The sequence below is a fragment of the Hetaerina americana genome, unplaced genomic scaffold (genome assembly GCF_022747635.1).
Source record: "Hetaerina americana unplaced genomic scaffold, ioHetAmer1.1.p SCAF_4, whole genome shotgun sequence".
Taxonomy (NCBI): Eukaryota; Metazoa; Arthropoda; class Insecta; order Odonata; family Calopterygidae; genus Hetaerina; species Hetaerina americana.
In genome coordinates, this window is record NW_027286985.1 from 25,559,379 (window position 1) to 25,574,875 (window position 15,497).

Consider the following 15,497-nt stretch of genomic DNA (forward strand, 5'->3'; position numbering starts at 1 on the left):
AAATTTCTATAAAGAACACAGCTTCGTTTACATGAATAGATTAGAAAAATAAAGGTGGTCATGGAAGCCAATTTAGAAACTAATATGATCCTTATGCTATGAAGTATCTTTTATAGCCATTTCGTAAAAGTCGATGCGAAAAAGAATTGAATAATAACCTAGACATCGCGCGCTTTACAGTTATTCGTCGATTAAATCGAAATAAATTGTTGAATCTACAAAATAATCCATTATCCTCATACATACCCGCGTCTAAGAGGTTTTAATGTTAGCCTTGTCCTTTCGAAAAATCAATACAAAATGAAAAAACCAAATCACCTTAAAACTCACGTATTCACCTCCGAGTGAGTGAGAAATGTTCCCCGCAGGAGGATTCGGGAGGATGACGTGGACGTCCTCCCACCTAGCCTGCCCCCTTCGCGGTTTCAGAATTCAAATGAGGCAGAAATAACCTCTTTGCCTCCCCTTCCTCCTCTGTCTCCCCCTCCGCGAAAAGCCTCATAAATGCTCGGAGGCCGTGCGTGTAAGCGGGCCGTCGGGTGGCGGCGGAAGGGTGGGTGGGTACCTGTTGAAGAAGTCCAGCCTCGGACAGCGGGGATCCGCGTGGGTGAGGTCACACAGGGGACTGGGGGGCTCATATTCGGAAGGGTCGGGGAGGTCGATCCATTGTGAATGGGGCCCGGGAAAGGATTCAGGACGTGTTAAGGGGGGGGGGGTTGGAATGTAACTTTTGGTAGAATTACGATTCATTTTCTATCCGCCAGCGACGATGGCTGAGCTTAGTGAAATTCACACTTACAATGAATACTGCATTTGATAATCTTCAGTTACATTGACATTGGTATTATGAACTAAATTACATTTTTTAATAAAAATTTGCACTCTGGTATACCTGTAGTACCAGAAAAGTTTGCCAATGGAATTCATGTTGGGTGAATGCTAAAGAGTAAATTATCAAATGTTTCAGTTACTAATTGTAATTTTTTAGTTGTTAGGATATAAATGCTTCCCGTTGCGAGAGTATATTAACAATGGTTACCGTAGGGTTACTTGGCGAGTATTGAATTAGAAATAATTTGGTCTTGAATGAATACATTTACCATCCACTTCGAAGTATTTAATATTTCGAGTGTTTAATTCTCATTCAGTAATGTTATATAGGATTGCGTGAAATGGTTGAATGAAGTTTTCAATAGAACATCGTTATAAATCAATTAATTTTTCAACCTGAGAATAGCTGTTGAACTATTTAATCGCTTCGCGTAGTTGTACTACAACTTCAGGGAACTCAACAAGTAAATCTTGGATGAAAACAAGGCCTGCCTTTATATGAACTGAGTTTTTACCAGTGTTTGCTCGATTGAACAATTCTTGGGTCTCGAACTAGGTTGAGAAATCAAGCATCGGCGATCCGATGGCTGATATCGCCATTGTCTTCAGGATAAAATCTTTGGTGGATCGTGTATAACGGCAAGTACCGAAAAATACTTAAACCAGCCAAGATTAAAATTCTCTACAACTTTTTCAGGAGAAAAAGTGATCTATATAGTATTCAAATAATTGATGAATCAGAAAATAGAAAGGTGCACAAATACGCAGAGTTCAAATTTTAATTAAAAATGAAAAGTAAATGTATTTGTAGCAAATGATTTTAAAACATCTTTTGTTGTCGTCACCCATTAAAATCTGTCGAAATGAGGGATTCAAAAATGTTTATAGACGATATTTCTCTTCGGTGACTTAAGTTAGTATTTTCACGATGAAGAATATCAATATTGCCCTGTTCCCATCGGATGTCATATTCTTCAACACTTTCCGAAAACAAATTTTATTAGTGCACTGCAAAATCTTAGGGAGGTGAAAGACCTGACCCAAATTTTAATCCTGTATCCTTTAGTCAGTAACTGTAACTCTATCCATAAAGCTATTTCGCCGCATATTGAATAAGGTTACTGTAGTGAATAAATTATTCGAAATACAGCAAGGTAGAATTTTATAACAAGTTATAATTCTGTACTTGTCCAAATTTTATGAAGTTTAAACAAATTATCCATTTTTTCCTTTTCTCCTGGAGCAAAGGCATAATCAAATGTCTTACTTAGATACCTTGAACGACAATAAGTTCTGAAGTAGGGGAATATCTTATCAATTTTGCTAGTGCTTATGCAATAATATCAAAGATTTAATGCTCGTAAAAATCGAACTTTTGGAAACAGCCTTATTTAATTCCTAAATTTGTGAAAATCCAAATTAGAATAGCGATTTTTTTCCTCTTATGGCCATACGCGTGAGTAACTCAGTGAAATAAATTATTTTATATTCAATTCAATGAAACCCATTAATCAAATTTTGAAAATATTTTAAAACGAAACATTCTAATTCCGTCTAAAAGGGTTTTGAAGGATTTTCTTAGCTAAGTATGCAATCAAGTGCGTCTGCATTGTTATACGTATATGTACTCGAATATTAGCTTCATTTTCAATTTACATCCTAGACAATGGGAATTGTGTGATTCAAAATATCGAGAGGTTGCAGACGCATTAAGGTATTATTATATGTTTTAAAACTCAAAATATATCTAAATAAACCTATAGCAAAATTGCTGTATAAGAATGCCAATTGGTATTCGGTCCCGATCACAAAAATGTTTCTTCCTGTTTCAGTTCCCGTTTAGTAGCCAAACATCAACGTGAGTACTCGAGAAATAGCAACGAAAAAGCTGAACAGAAAATTCTATGAGCCTAATAGTCATTGAAAACAATTACTAATATGCTCGACCTTGTTAAACCACCGTAATTAACGAGCTGTTTGTTTTGTCAGGTGAGAGTGCAGCTTACCTAAAACTAGGCCTAAGGGCGTGTGAAATTCACACATTAGGTAAGGTAGGGGGGGGGCAGTTTCCTACCATGTGCCGTCTGTGGTTTCTCGGGAAGAACTACGAGGTGCCATAAGGCATTTCGGAATCAAACTACGGCTATGTTGTCTCTAATACAGCGCTCCACCCACAGAACTTCCACGTACAAGTTGTTTTCGTGTGGTAAATCGACCGTTGACAGGATGTTTTAACGGTTTTAATACGGGTTTTACGAGGAAATGCAAGAATACATTTAGCTCAATCTGAAACAATTTAGTTCATAATATTCATGAACGTGCAATTTCAGTTCTATTTTCTTAAGGTATGTTTGTCAAGACATTTGTTAGACCATACTTACTTTCTTTGAAAGAACGATAATATCTCTGGAATGCATGTTGTAAGATTTTGAAATAAAATATCTTTCTTTCCTGAGCGATTTATTATAATATTACAGGAAAGCAAATATTTTCCTTTAATAGAAATATATATGCACAATCACGTCTTACAATATCATACCAGCTAAGCACCGTTTCTCTACTTCCTTTAGCCATACAGTAGATACAATACAACAAATCCATATTGCAACATATTATTATTAAGATATATAAATGCTTTAAACAAACTAAATGAAGAGATGAAACTACGACAGCAACTTTTATGGAATCGGAGAAAACGTGATTTCGTCCATGGCTAACACATTTTTCAGTACTTGGAGGCCGCGTTTTAGCTTTTGTAGAAGGATATGCTCTAAATGAGAGTAGGTCGCAACTTTGTAAAGATCACGAAATATGCCATCTCTCAGTTTTTCTGACTTAGGATTATATCTTCAATGAATTCAGTGATTATCCTCGGGTAGGAGAGACAACACTCATTAGTTGTGGAATCCCCTTTTCGGTTGTAGTAAAAGCCTTTCAATTTAAAGCCGCTTTGCAAACTCAGCACATTTTTGTTCCCTAATCCCACAAAAGTCATCTTTTTCAGTACCGATGAGTGGCGCAAAAATTAGCAAAAGATCACTGGTGTACTCGAAGGAATTTCCGTATTAAGAATGGAAAAAAAGTTGTCGTAACACAACCTTTTTTTAGGTTTCATAAATCCCCAATCAACTAAAACTATGGAATAGGGATCAGGGATCAAATGAACTTCCCCGGCGAAGAAGAGTAAAAAGTCAAAACTCTAGACTCACTAAAATAGCAATTAAGTCATTTCTATGCCTTTGTTTAAAGGAAAAACCATTCCAATACTCCTCAAAACATATTTTGAAAAGCGTAGTGTCTTTAAAGGTTTCGGTAAAGCCACAGCTACTGCTATAAGGATGCTCAAAAAACTTCCCTATTCCGTTTTGATTCTCAATTATTTGACACTATTCAAGGCGTCGCTTAAATGTTCACTTTATTTATATTGATCGAACGACGCAAATAAAGATAGGTGCATCAAACTCTAATTTAAGCTTCATTTTAATGGAATCAAGCGTAGCGTGATATCAATTCAGGTCCCTTCTTGTCATCGCTAACCGCGTTCTTGTCTGACGGAATTGCCGGTGCGCTCCGCCACCGAGGGCGTTTTGACATTGTTCGCCGTTGATAATTCAGCGTTTCAAATCTAAACTGCTATGTCAACTTCAAACAGTCGAATCGATGACGGCTCGTGAGGACTCCCGGGCCGATGTTTCCTTTTTTTTTGTGTTTTTCTTTCTTTTTTTTTTTTTTTGCGCCCACACCCGAACTTCGGAGCGGTAAAAATGCAAGGTTTCGGACGTGGGTTTTAAGTGCACACGGCGAACAAATGGATGTGCGGTGGTAGGTCGGAGGGATGAGGGAAGGAGAGACCCGGGAGGGGAGAAGGTGATTTCGGATTTCGTCGGTGGAGGGCGGGTGGGGGGAAGAATGAAGTCCGGATGGGAAAGGAAAGGGTTTGCTAGAGATGCGTGTGAGGTAGGGGTGGGGTGGCGAGGCGTGGGAGGAGGAGAAAGGGGGTGGTTGGGTTTATAACGGACGGAATGGGAACGCGGGGGAGATAAGTGAGGTAAGTGCGAAGGCGGGCGAGGGTGTGTGTGTGTAAAAGAGAGAGAGAGAGAGGATGCCTGCGAGGAGGGTTGGGGAAGGGCGGAAGGGAGAGGGGGTTACCAGGGGTTAAAGGGTGAGGAGGCTCGGCGGGGTTGAGGGGGGTGGTAGTGAGAGCCCCCGCACATCGATCCGCACTCACCTGGGGACGACCTCTCTCTCCGGCCCTCGGTGCCGCTTCCTCCCTACCGACCCCTTCCGCCGCTCCCCCCCTGCCCCTTACACCACTCTCTCACCCCGACCTCCCTCCCCAACTCGCTCCACCTCAGTCCCCCTTGCCCCTCCTCAACTCCCACCTCCAAAGCCTCCCCGACCTTCCTTTTAAAGCCCACGCTGGGATCCGAATATTCCTCGGGAAATAATATCATCGTGCCTCGCATAAGAGTGGATTGGAGCGGATGGCGATGCTCTCCCGCCACTCCCACCGCTTCATTCCACTTCTCCGCTCGCCTTCCCCGCTCCAACCCTCCCCGCCTCCGATCACTGCATTCTCTCGCTTCTTATATTTCCAGTTTCACAGAGTGGAACGCAACGGGACCCCAGACGCATAAATATTTTAGGAGCGTGACAAATTGGTATCGTGTCGATTATTTTTCTTCGGCCGAGTCGTGCGTCCTTCTTCCTTTTTCTTCCTACGTTCCCCGTTCGTGCCCCGTTTTATTTCTTAGTCCCACCGAGGGATACCGACCCCGAAGAAATAAATAATGGCGAAATACTACGGATTTTTGGTTTTCTTTCTACACATTATCCCCCCTCTCCCCCGCACCCCAAACCCTTCTCCCCTCGCTCTCTACATATTTTTGATGAAACTTTACTAAGGAGGAGGAGAGGTCACGGGCGAGCGATAAATAAAGTGACAAGGGAAGACTGCCGAGGCTAATTCATTAAAAGCACCGAGCATTGACTCCTAGCGGAAGGTCCATTTCGAGACAATTCTCAGCACATCGGGACATAATAGTGATTTTGTGCATTTTTTCCAATTCCTTCTTTTGGCCTATCTTCCTTAATCGATGGCAGCTGCCAGTTGTAATTCTGTTTGTTCGTTCAAAATGGGCAGAAATTCCCGGGAACTACCTATGGTAGAAATGATTGTTCATTTATGATCGCACCATATGCTTAGGTACCGTTGGGAATACATAACTATGATTAGATCCAGCAAGTGTTTCTTCATAAGATCTTTAAAATGACATTGATCATGATTAAATATCATTACACTATGAATAACTACATTTTCAACGTACTTTTACTTGTATTCTTGATGATTCTTAAGAAGAGGCAAATTTTGAGCATGCTCTCAGTCAATACTAAACCAAAATTAATTCTTATATATATGTTTTCCGTTATGTTTTTTTCTGATTTAAGCCCTCCTTTAAGGATATCAACATTATATTTTCAGTGAAAAATAATTTAAAGACATGCATATTCTAATAAGATACAATCTCAATCGATAAAACATTTTGTCTGCGTAGCATATTTGCGTAGCATGAGCAAAATTACATTGTGTGGTGAATTTAAGCGTAAAATTCTGCTGCTCTAAAACTCTCGCTAAAGAGTTAACTAATCACGTGTAAAGATCTCTTGGTCATATTTTCACCGACTCAATCCCAATAAAGGCCTATTCTTCGCATACTTTTTTTGAAATCTTTGAAGTGAACTCGTCTAACCTTAAGGGATATAAGAGAGTGTTTTCAAACACTATCTCCTACACAATGGTGCATTTTCTTATTATGATCTTAATAAAAGACCAAAAGGCATTCTCTTCATGCTTCATTGAAATTCGCACCCCTTGAACTGACGACGCAAGTCGGAAATTCCAGAACATCGGGTCTGCAATTTTGCCTGTTTCAGTCTCGTGCCGAAGAGAGAACCTGAACTCCGTGACTCCGAACACGAATTCACTAGTATGATAGCAGACAATAAAATGTTAAAAATATCAGCCCTACATCTCTGATGAAATTGACGGTGGCAGTGATTTTGGCTCGTTGATTGAATGATCCATATTCTGTAGTCACTGTCTATCTTAAGAAGCTCATTTTAAGGGAGAATATTTTCAATTTATGTATTTCGTTGGATTTTATTCTTAGAATTGTGCTAGTAAAAGAGTCCTGAGATTTTGCAATTCAATTCAACGACTTCGTTAAACAGACTTTTTTGAAAGCTTGTTTAAGAATGGAGACATTTCTTTACTGCATTAGTTACAATCAAGTACTACTTATCTCTCATGTGAAACGAGGAAAATCTAATAAATCACTCATGTTTGTAGTCAGTATTTTTCATTATACGAATTTTTAGAAAACCTCCGAGTTTAAATGTATGTTATTGCATATGTGTGCTTTTTTTAGTCGATTTGTTATTTAATGAGTGAAATATACCAGCAAGATTAAGATTGGACTAAAATAAGTTTCACTCTATTTCCTAAACTCATAATATTATTTGTATGTATTGTTCTAGGAAGATTGAATATCAATAGTTAAATAGAAAATTATGAATTTTAAAGAGTATATTCACGCAGAGGATTTCTCTGCGTGATATTGATGTATGAGACTTCAAAAATGGCCTGCAAAAATAATTATTGATTACCTTATTACAGAAAAATCGCTCCAACAGATAAGAAAATAAGCTTTTGTGTGAAATAAAAAAAATTAATCATACATTTTTATTTAAATTACTAAATTCTTCCTATATTACGAGTTTCTTTTACTATACGCTCAATATAGAATAAATTTTGGATAAAAAAGTTTATATATTTGAATGGATGCGTTGGCAAGTCTTAGTAATGACACAATTTTCAAGGTTTATCGATTGGAAAAATTTTTTTTCCTCTCATCCACAATCGTGAGCATGCATAAACCCCCTCCCCTAAACTGAATCTGTTTATCTCTTCCGCTCCGCGTTCTAAAACCTCTCACCCCTTTGTTTACCCAGAGAATTGATTGGTTCCCTTCTCTTTTTCCAGGTTGCCTCTTCAGCCAGAGCCTCTGCGACGAACAACTGGAGTGGTGCTTCGATGGTGAGTTTTGGGATCCTCAAATGGCGCCGTGAATCAATCCGATCCTCTCTCTGGCCCGCCCAGTGCGAGCGAGTTCCATTTCCCCACCGATGTGAGGCCTCCTCGTGGCCGTTCCTTCGCCGCCACCGCCGCAACTCCACAACGCCCCTCCCTATCATAAATCCTCCACGTAGTACCTTCCGCACATCGGAATTCCTTGCCCGCGGACGACCGCAGAAGTGGCTCCTTCCTTCCCTCTCTGGCGAACGGCGGCAAAGCGGACGTATTCGCTCCCTCACCCACTCCACTATCTCTCTCTCTCTCCTTTCCCGAATTCCAACCCAAAATCGCTTTCCGCTTCTCCTCCCTTTCCGAGTTCATTAAATAAATGCCTTCTGAATTAATGTTTTTCTTTCTGCCGTGCATTTCCTCTTAAATTGTCACAGGCTTCCTATCTCTATTTTGACTAGTTCTTGGTAGTGGCTTGAATGCTGAGCAAATTTGCCCCATGGTTTAAGAGTGTGCCAGTCGAAATCTATTCCCCAAGTAGTAACAACTAGGACCCGTTCCTTAAGAACAGCAAGTAACTTTACGAGTCTTTAGGTTTACGCATTCAGTTTTCAAATATAATCAACTTCTTTCAATGCTTATCGCATGAACAATTTTAAAAAATTAAGTTTAGAATGCTCTACATTTTTACACGTTTGAACGTGTTGCGATAAGGTTTATGAATTGACTAAATCTTTAAAAGAAGTAGACTACTTCCCTTGCCTAAATATAGAATTTTTTGCCAATAAGTGACAGCTTACTATCTAACACTATGATTAACGTGAAAAGATTTTCCAAGGGTAGACGTTTTTCTTATATTGATATACTTCAATCGTAAAAAAATGCTCATCGACCAGTAAAGACTCCATGTCTTTCATAGTCCTAACAGAACGCATGTCTATGATCTTAAGTTAAAATGACGAGTGCGCAGGGTAACGATGTTGGCACGTATTTTTCATTCTGCACAGGTTCAAATTTATGTTTCGCATTCGGTGGAAGACTCGTTTATCCTGTTATGTTTAACTACTGTTTTCGGTGGAAAAGTTTATTTTTTCAAAGTAACAACTAATAACTCCACGTCGCATTTACGGCGACATGACACCTCACAAAATTGCATTTTAACGAAAAGGAAATGTTCAACTTCACTGAACATCAAACACATAATTACCTCAGACTACTGCACGGAGATAATACATAAGAGAGATGCATAAAGGATCCTAGTGGATGAATCATGCATGTATTGAAACATGAGCATTGGTTTGTCGCAAATATCTCTATTTCATTTGACTAGTTAATTTTTTTTTAAATTAACTGCATAGGTTTTCATTGACGGCCTGAAGTATTTTCCATCTTCAGTGTTTTGTTCGTTGATACTACTAAACCAGAGTTGATCAATATAATATAATGCCAAGCAAAGTATTATATCAAGCGGATTGGAGCAGAACATTAGATGGTTAATTTAAGTACATATCATAATGAGTGGAGCACTAAGTATGGCTGCTATGTTATATCTATCTATCTCAGAACATTGAGTTCTCACTGTAAAATGATGAAATATTATAGGGCTGAAGAAATCAAAGGAAACATAAAGTTTTGATGCGTGAACTCTGGCTTGATTATACGCGTTCACGACTCATGGCAACAAACTTTCCTCAATACAGTTTCGCCCTAGACTGTCATACGTCATGCCATTCTGTCTTCCACAAAGTATCACATTCTTTAATTTCAGTGATATGGTCGTAATAGTTCAAAGCTTTGATAGTAATGAAATAGTCTTAAGATTAAGTGATCTCTCAGTCTTTAATTAAGTCCATATAAGTAATGAAAATTTTTGATACCTTCTTAAAAAGAACAATTGGTAACTGTTTTAATTCTCTTTATTTTACAAATTTTCTTTTTTAGTTAATATTTTGTCATTCAGTATTTTGACCACGCATTTTCCACTACTGCTCGCTTAATTTGAGGTTAAATTGAACTACGCGAAGTGTCGATGCAGTCATCTATATTCTAGGATCACTGTAGAAGGATATACCAATAATAATGTGTAAAATGGCCAGTGTAATGAATTTTGAATGACCATATCTTTCAAGTGGAATTAAGCAAAAAGTCAGAATCAGAATGGTTCTTAAATGATACCGGATATTGTATCTGTTGGCATAATCTAGGAAAGGACTCATGTACCAAAATATTATAACCATCTGACGAACGAAAGGCACAAATAATTGCAATTCTATTTATCTAAGCTTCCAAGTAGAAATAATACGTCATTGTGAATTATTCTAGTCACTAATAATGTAGATAAAAAGAAATTTCCACTTCATTCATTGTCAAATAATCAGAATATTTGCAGGTGAATCAAGACCACATACATCAATCACAAAATTTTATTGCTGCTTTATTTCTCACTGTGAAACTCCACTTTTCCTTAATAATTTTTCTATGAAAATATAGCGCATAACGTGCTTTTATATGTCAAAATTTGTAAAAAAAAATCGTTTTAATGAAGCCAGAAGCCACTCCCTTTGTATCCAAAACCATTGATTAAGTGGTAATTGACTAGTCTACTGAACTCCTGCGCATAGAAAAATAATCGTAGATACTTGATTCTGGGAAATATTGGTATAAGTTGGAATGTAAAAGCGGTGCATTGTTCATTTACACTGTGATATGGACGCATCGTCGCCTTGTAGATTTTCAGCTTGAGTTACCCTGCGTTGCCTTCCTACCTCTCTGGCCTCGCTTCTACTTCCAAACCTACCTTCGATTCGCATCCACATCGAAACATTGTGTCGCACATTCTACCGCTCGGACTACATTTCCGTCGTGGCCTGAAATCGATCGATTGCAACTTGTTACATGAGGGACACTTGATCAACTTCCCGAGTGTTTTTCTACTTCTCTTTTGCCGCCGGCCCCCTCTTTAGTTGATCGCATTCCCTCTTTGCTCTATTTGCCCTGTCACTTTTGACCCCTCGAGCAAGACGTTTGACAAAATGTTAATTAAATAGAGGAGAACGGAAGCCGAATGCTTTGAGTGGCATATTTGTGATAGCAATGATTATGATCAAAAACGAAATTACTTTGGGTGGCATTACAAAAAAATGTAACTCCGAAAGGGAGTTATTTCCATGAAGTGCCATAAAAATTAAAACAGGATATTATAATTTTTACCAACTGTTTTTTATTGAGTGCTTTGCAATTAAAAGTGTAATAATTGCATTAATTTACCAACTTAGCTTATGAATTCGAGAAAATATCTATCGTATCCCATGGAGAAGCATTTTAGTGTCATGTGACAAAATAAAATTCTTGTTAATCGTTTTCACGTTATATTTCCCTTTAAACGCTGCTAAAAATCCTTTAAAATTACATTTTTGTCAAATAAAAACATAAATTTTTATGCATCCAATGACGTGAGTAGATGACTTCATATGAATTAATTTGGAGTTGAATTATCGCACCAGAATGTTCTTCTCAATTGGTAGTTTTTCGTCTACATATCGAGCTAAAGTTGGAAAAATAATTCGCATTGATACAAAAGTAAAATTGAATTTTAAATTCTATGCTTTATAATATTTACTACTTGAAATAAATTTATATGAATCATTTCTATATTTTCCATGGATAAGGTTGTACTCATTTTCAAATGCTTGCGTAACTTTCGAGTGCGTGTTGCATTCATGGCTCCACCGCAACGAGGCATTAACAGCAAGTGATTAAGAATGAACCCGTAGTGTGTAAAAATTCCTTCTGCAAATTCTTATGCAGAAGTGAAACGGTGACAGTGACAATTCCAATTACCTCTCCAGGAGGGCATAAATGAAATATCAAGTCATCATCTTTTGTGCCGACCTCACAACCATTTTTTTGCAGCTAACCTATTGCTTCTTTCGTGTGTCGCGATGAAAAAAGTGAGATATTCAATTTGACACTTCTTCTAACACAGAAATGATAGCGAAAGAGATTTTTTCATGCATGTGAAGAACAATAAATTGTATAGATGAGGATCATTGGGCTCGCAAGCAGCTCGCACAATTGTGGCGATAATTTTCTCTAATCTAATTTTTTTCAAAAAAGTACTTCCGGTTTCATTCACGGATAATTGTGATTTTATTTGATTACCGGCAAACCACATATGACGTCCGTTTTTGTGACGTGGAAAATGATAGCATTTAAATGTGTACTCAAGGTGGGGCATTCAAATCTGGAAGGAATAAAAATCCTGAGCAAAATAACTAAAGGTCTACGCGGCTCGTTAAGGAACTAATCCATAAATGCAATGGTTCAACGCGATATACTGGAAACATACGCCGGTATTTATATACCTCCTTCGTTTCGGCCGACTCAATGTAATATTGTAAGTTTTCTAATTACTCTGACCTTAAAGTTTACTTCCTTAAATCTTCCATTTTCAGGGGAATGGAAATTTTCATGGAGTCTCATTAAATACATGTCATAAATGTGCTTTTTACATATCCTTAATTCGTCAAATTGATGTTATAATCAAATATGAAGCTCATTTATGCTACTAAGTCAATATTCAACACACATACACATAATACACATAAAAAGAAGACTTCCGAACGTTGTAAAGAGCTTTGTCTTTTTATGCTAAAGTTGTTTGAATACGTCACGAATATGGACAGTAAATAACACTACGATGTCTTACGAATTCCATTAAAATATTATAAACACAGAGAGAAATTAGACAATGATGCAGTTTTTTTTTAATTTTGGTCTAGTATGAATAAAACTGAGTCGATATTTTACATTTACCGTAAACTTTAACTTAATTTGGAGGTGAAGAATTCTTTCCACAGTCAGTTCCACAGTCAGTTAAAGTCTTGTGCCCACGCAGTCACTGAAGATGAACCGAGGGTATATAGAGCGATATTGTTTTCTTTGTGCGACATAAAGGTTATAGGATTAAAAAAAACATCTTTACAAATGGATGCATCGAGATCAATATCCATTAAATAAAATTGCAATTTGCATCAATGGCTTCTGTAAATTCCGCATTCCCAATACTTCATTCCTCTCGTAATCCCCTTCTTGATATTTTAAATAAAAGTTAAAAAGCTGAAAGTCGACGAATGCCCAAAAATCGGTCTTGTAAGAAAAGATGGATATTAGATCAAAATGTCCACTAACCCCAACTTTCGGTAACGTAGACGCAAAACTTCATACCGAATTTGTGGCAAGGGTTGAGAAACCGCCGTTCCCGCCCTCTGGCAATGTGCCTAAGTTTTAATTATTCTATCGACGTCGTTAGCTCGTTGGCTTAGCGTGTTCGCCGACCTGACCAAAGGTAACGTGTACGAATCCTGTTTTGTTCAGCGGAATCGTGTTTTAAGATCTTGCGCCATGAGTTAGAGTTAGCATCTCGTTTCCTGACATAAACAATTAAGGGCGGCAAATTGAAGCTAACAGCCGTTAGCTTTTAAGAAAATTCATTAAATGATATATAAATTGTCTTCCAAACAGTAAACATTTTCAATGATTGTTAGATGGTACGATGATCAAATCATAAAGCGAAATTAATTTTATCGTTGTTTTAAAGCGTTAAAAAACTAATTAACAATATTAGGAAGGTCTAAACCCAAAGAGTTCAATTTAAAATATTGCATTTGGGTTTTAAAATGGAAGATACCCTTTTTAATGATGAAACTATTTACATTTTCTACTCCAATTGTGAACACACTTATTTTATGAGTATATTTTTTTCCCTCGATTTTGCTGTCGAATTTTCTATTTGTGGTGATTGCAGGATTCACAAAAGTACCATTGTAATTTTGGAGTTCATCATTAAGCATTCTGTCTGCCTGCCTATCCTAAGAGTAAACGAGTTCTCGATTGCTTGTCGGGTACCCTCATTAGTCACACGACTAAACCACCTTAATTCAAGGCGATTTCCGAAAGGCTGAAGGGAAGGCCCCGCGGAGTGATTTTGAAGATGGCCTTTCGGATCCTATTTCGCTTCGCCCCTGTCCTGTCCGACGATGAATCTGCAGGAGTTACAGGCCCCTCCTCCACGCCAGAAAAGCTATTGATTGATTTTTGGACGCCTCGTCTTCTCTTCAGTCCTTTGCTTTTTAATTGGCTGGTTTATTTTCTTCCTTTGAAAAAAAACTCCCAACGCAGACATGGACTGCGTGTACCTGTCTTTTCCGACTATTCGGTGCTCATTTGGCTAGTAGTGCCTATCTGATCCGATTGCCAATTATATTATCGTCATAATTCCATGCTTATTAACTTCCTCTCTGTGCGTGACTGCTTACAATATACCGTTTTGGAATTTTCCTCATTGTCGTGGCCATTCACCCTAATTGGCTTTCTTCCTGTTATTCCCTGAACAGGGTGTTTAATTGCTTCCTCCTTCTTTTTCCTTATTGTTTCCGAGTATTGGCTTCTTATTTCGTCTCCTCTTTGCGAGGGTTATGAACTCCGGTCGAAATTAATGTGCGTCAGGATTCGTTCACCCTGACTAAATTGCTATCTAACAAATTGTTCCTATTTTTCATTTTTGTTGCAATAACTTTTCGATATAGCCTCCAGAATTTGCGAATTGAAAACTCAATATTGTTTTTCCGTCCTAATTTGATTGCGTCGTAGCAGTCCCTCAAGTGTGTTCAGTGGTGCTCTATGTGTCCCTTATGTCTACAACTTGCGGTCTTTTATATTTTTTTACTTTTGTTTGAAATGAAATATTTATATTATTGCGGAATGCATGACCTTATTATTAATTTACCAATTCCAAAACTTCATGGATGGTGTCTTCCCACCTCCCAAGCCTTAATCCATAATGCTTTTATGGACCACTATCCTTGACTCTCGACTTGAAAACTTATCTTCGTCAGTGAAGATAGCCTAATCTTTGGAGAGCACCACCGGGTAAACATTTACTTCAGTTATCCCCTCACTTATATTGGGAAGAAATGCGTACCCAGGGCCTCAGTCGTGGTACTCCCGTCCCTTCCGAGATGCCTGTACGTAATCCTGTTATTCCACGCGAACACGCAACTCCGTCACGATGTCAATTACATCCGAGGCTGGAGATTAAATTGAAAGGAAAGAGCACTGAAGTGTTCCTTTGTCTTTCTGGCCGTGCTCCATGCTCACTTTCGCTCCCCGTTCAGACCTAGCCTCTTCTCTCACTCCTCAAGAAACGCCATCGCCTCCCCCGCGCCGCGCCTCCTTCCCTCCCGTAATCATCCCCACCCCATGTCCCTCTCGAGTCCAGGCTCCAGTACACTCTCCTTTCTCTTCCACCGCTTGCCTCATGCTCCCTCCTCCCGGCAAGGCTTATGAAGGTCGAGTTTGAAACCCGCGTCGCGATGTAAATTGAGTAACGCAAAAGTGTGGAAGGGTCGATGTGATGGATTTTAAGGTGGAGGAGGGCATCGCATTAATATCAGGAATATGCGATTTAACACTACCAGGGGCATTAAAGGCGTGACGGTCTACATCACCCTCCCTCGACTCTGCGTGGATGATGTTAATAAATAGTATTCCATCTTATCCGGTTGAGCGAAAAGCCGGTCAA

At 38.5% G+C, this 15,497-nt stretch overlaps 1 protein-coding gene across 3 annotated transcripts in view; it reads left to right on the forward strand.

Annotated features, from left to right (window-relative positions):
• Positions 1-15,497, forward strand: part of IA-2 (tyrosine phosphatase IA-2) — a 221,657-nt gene that overhangs the window by 144,138 nt on the left and 62,022 nt on the right. For all 3 annotated transcript variants that reach the window (XM_071590593.1, XM_071590595.1, XM_071590594.1), the window contains exon 3: positions 7,874-7,927. In XM_071590593.1, coding sequence (XP_071446694.1) covers positions 7,874-7,927 — 54 coding nt within the window. The remainder of the gene's footprint in view (positions 1-7,873; positions 7,928-15,497) is intronic.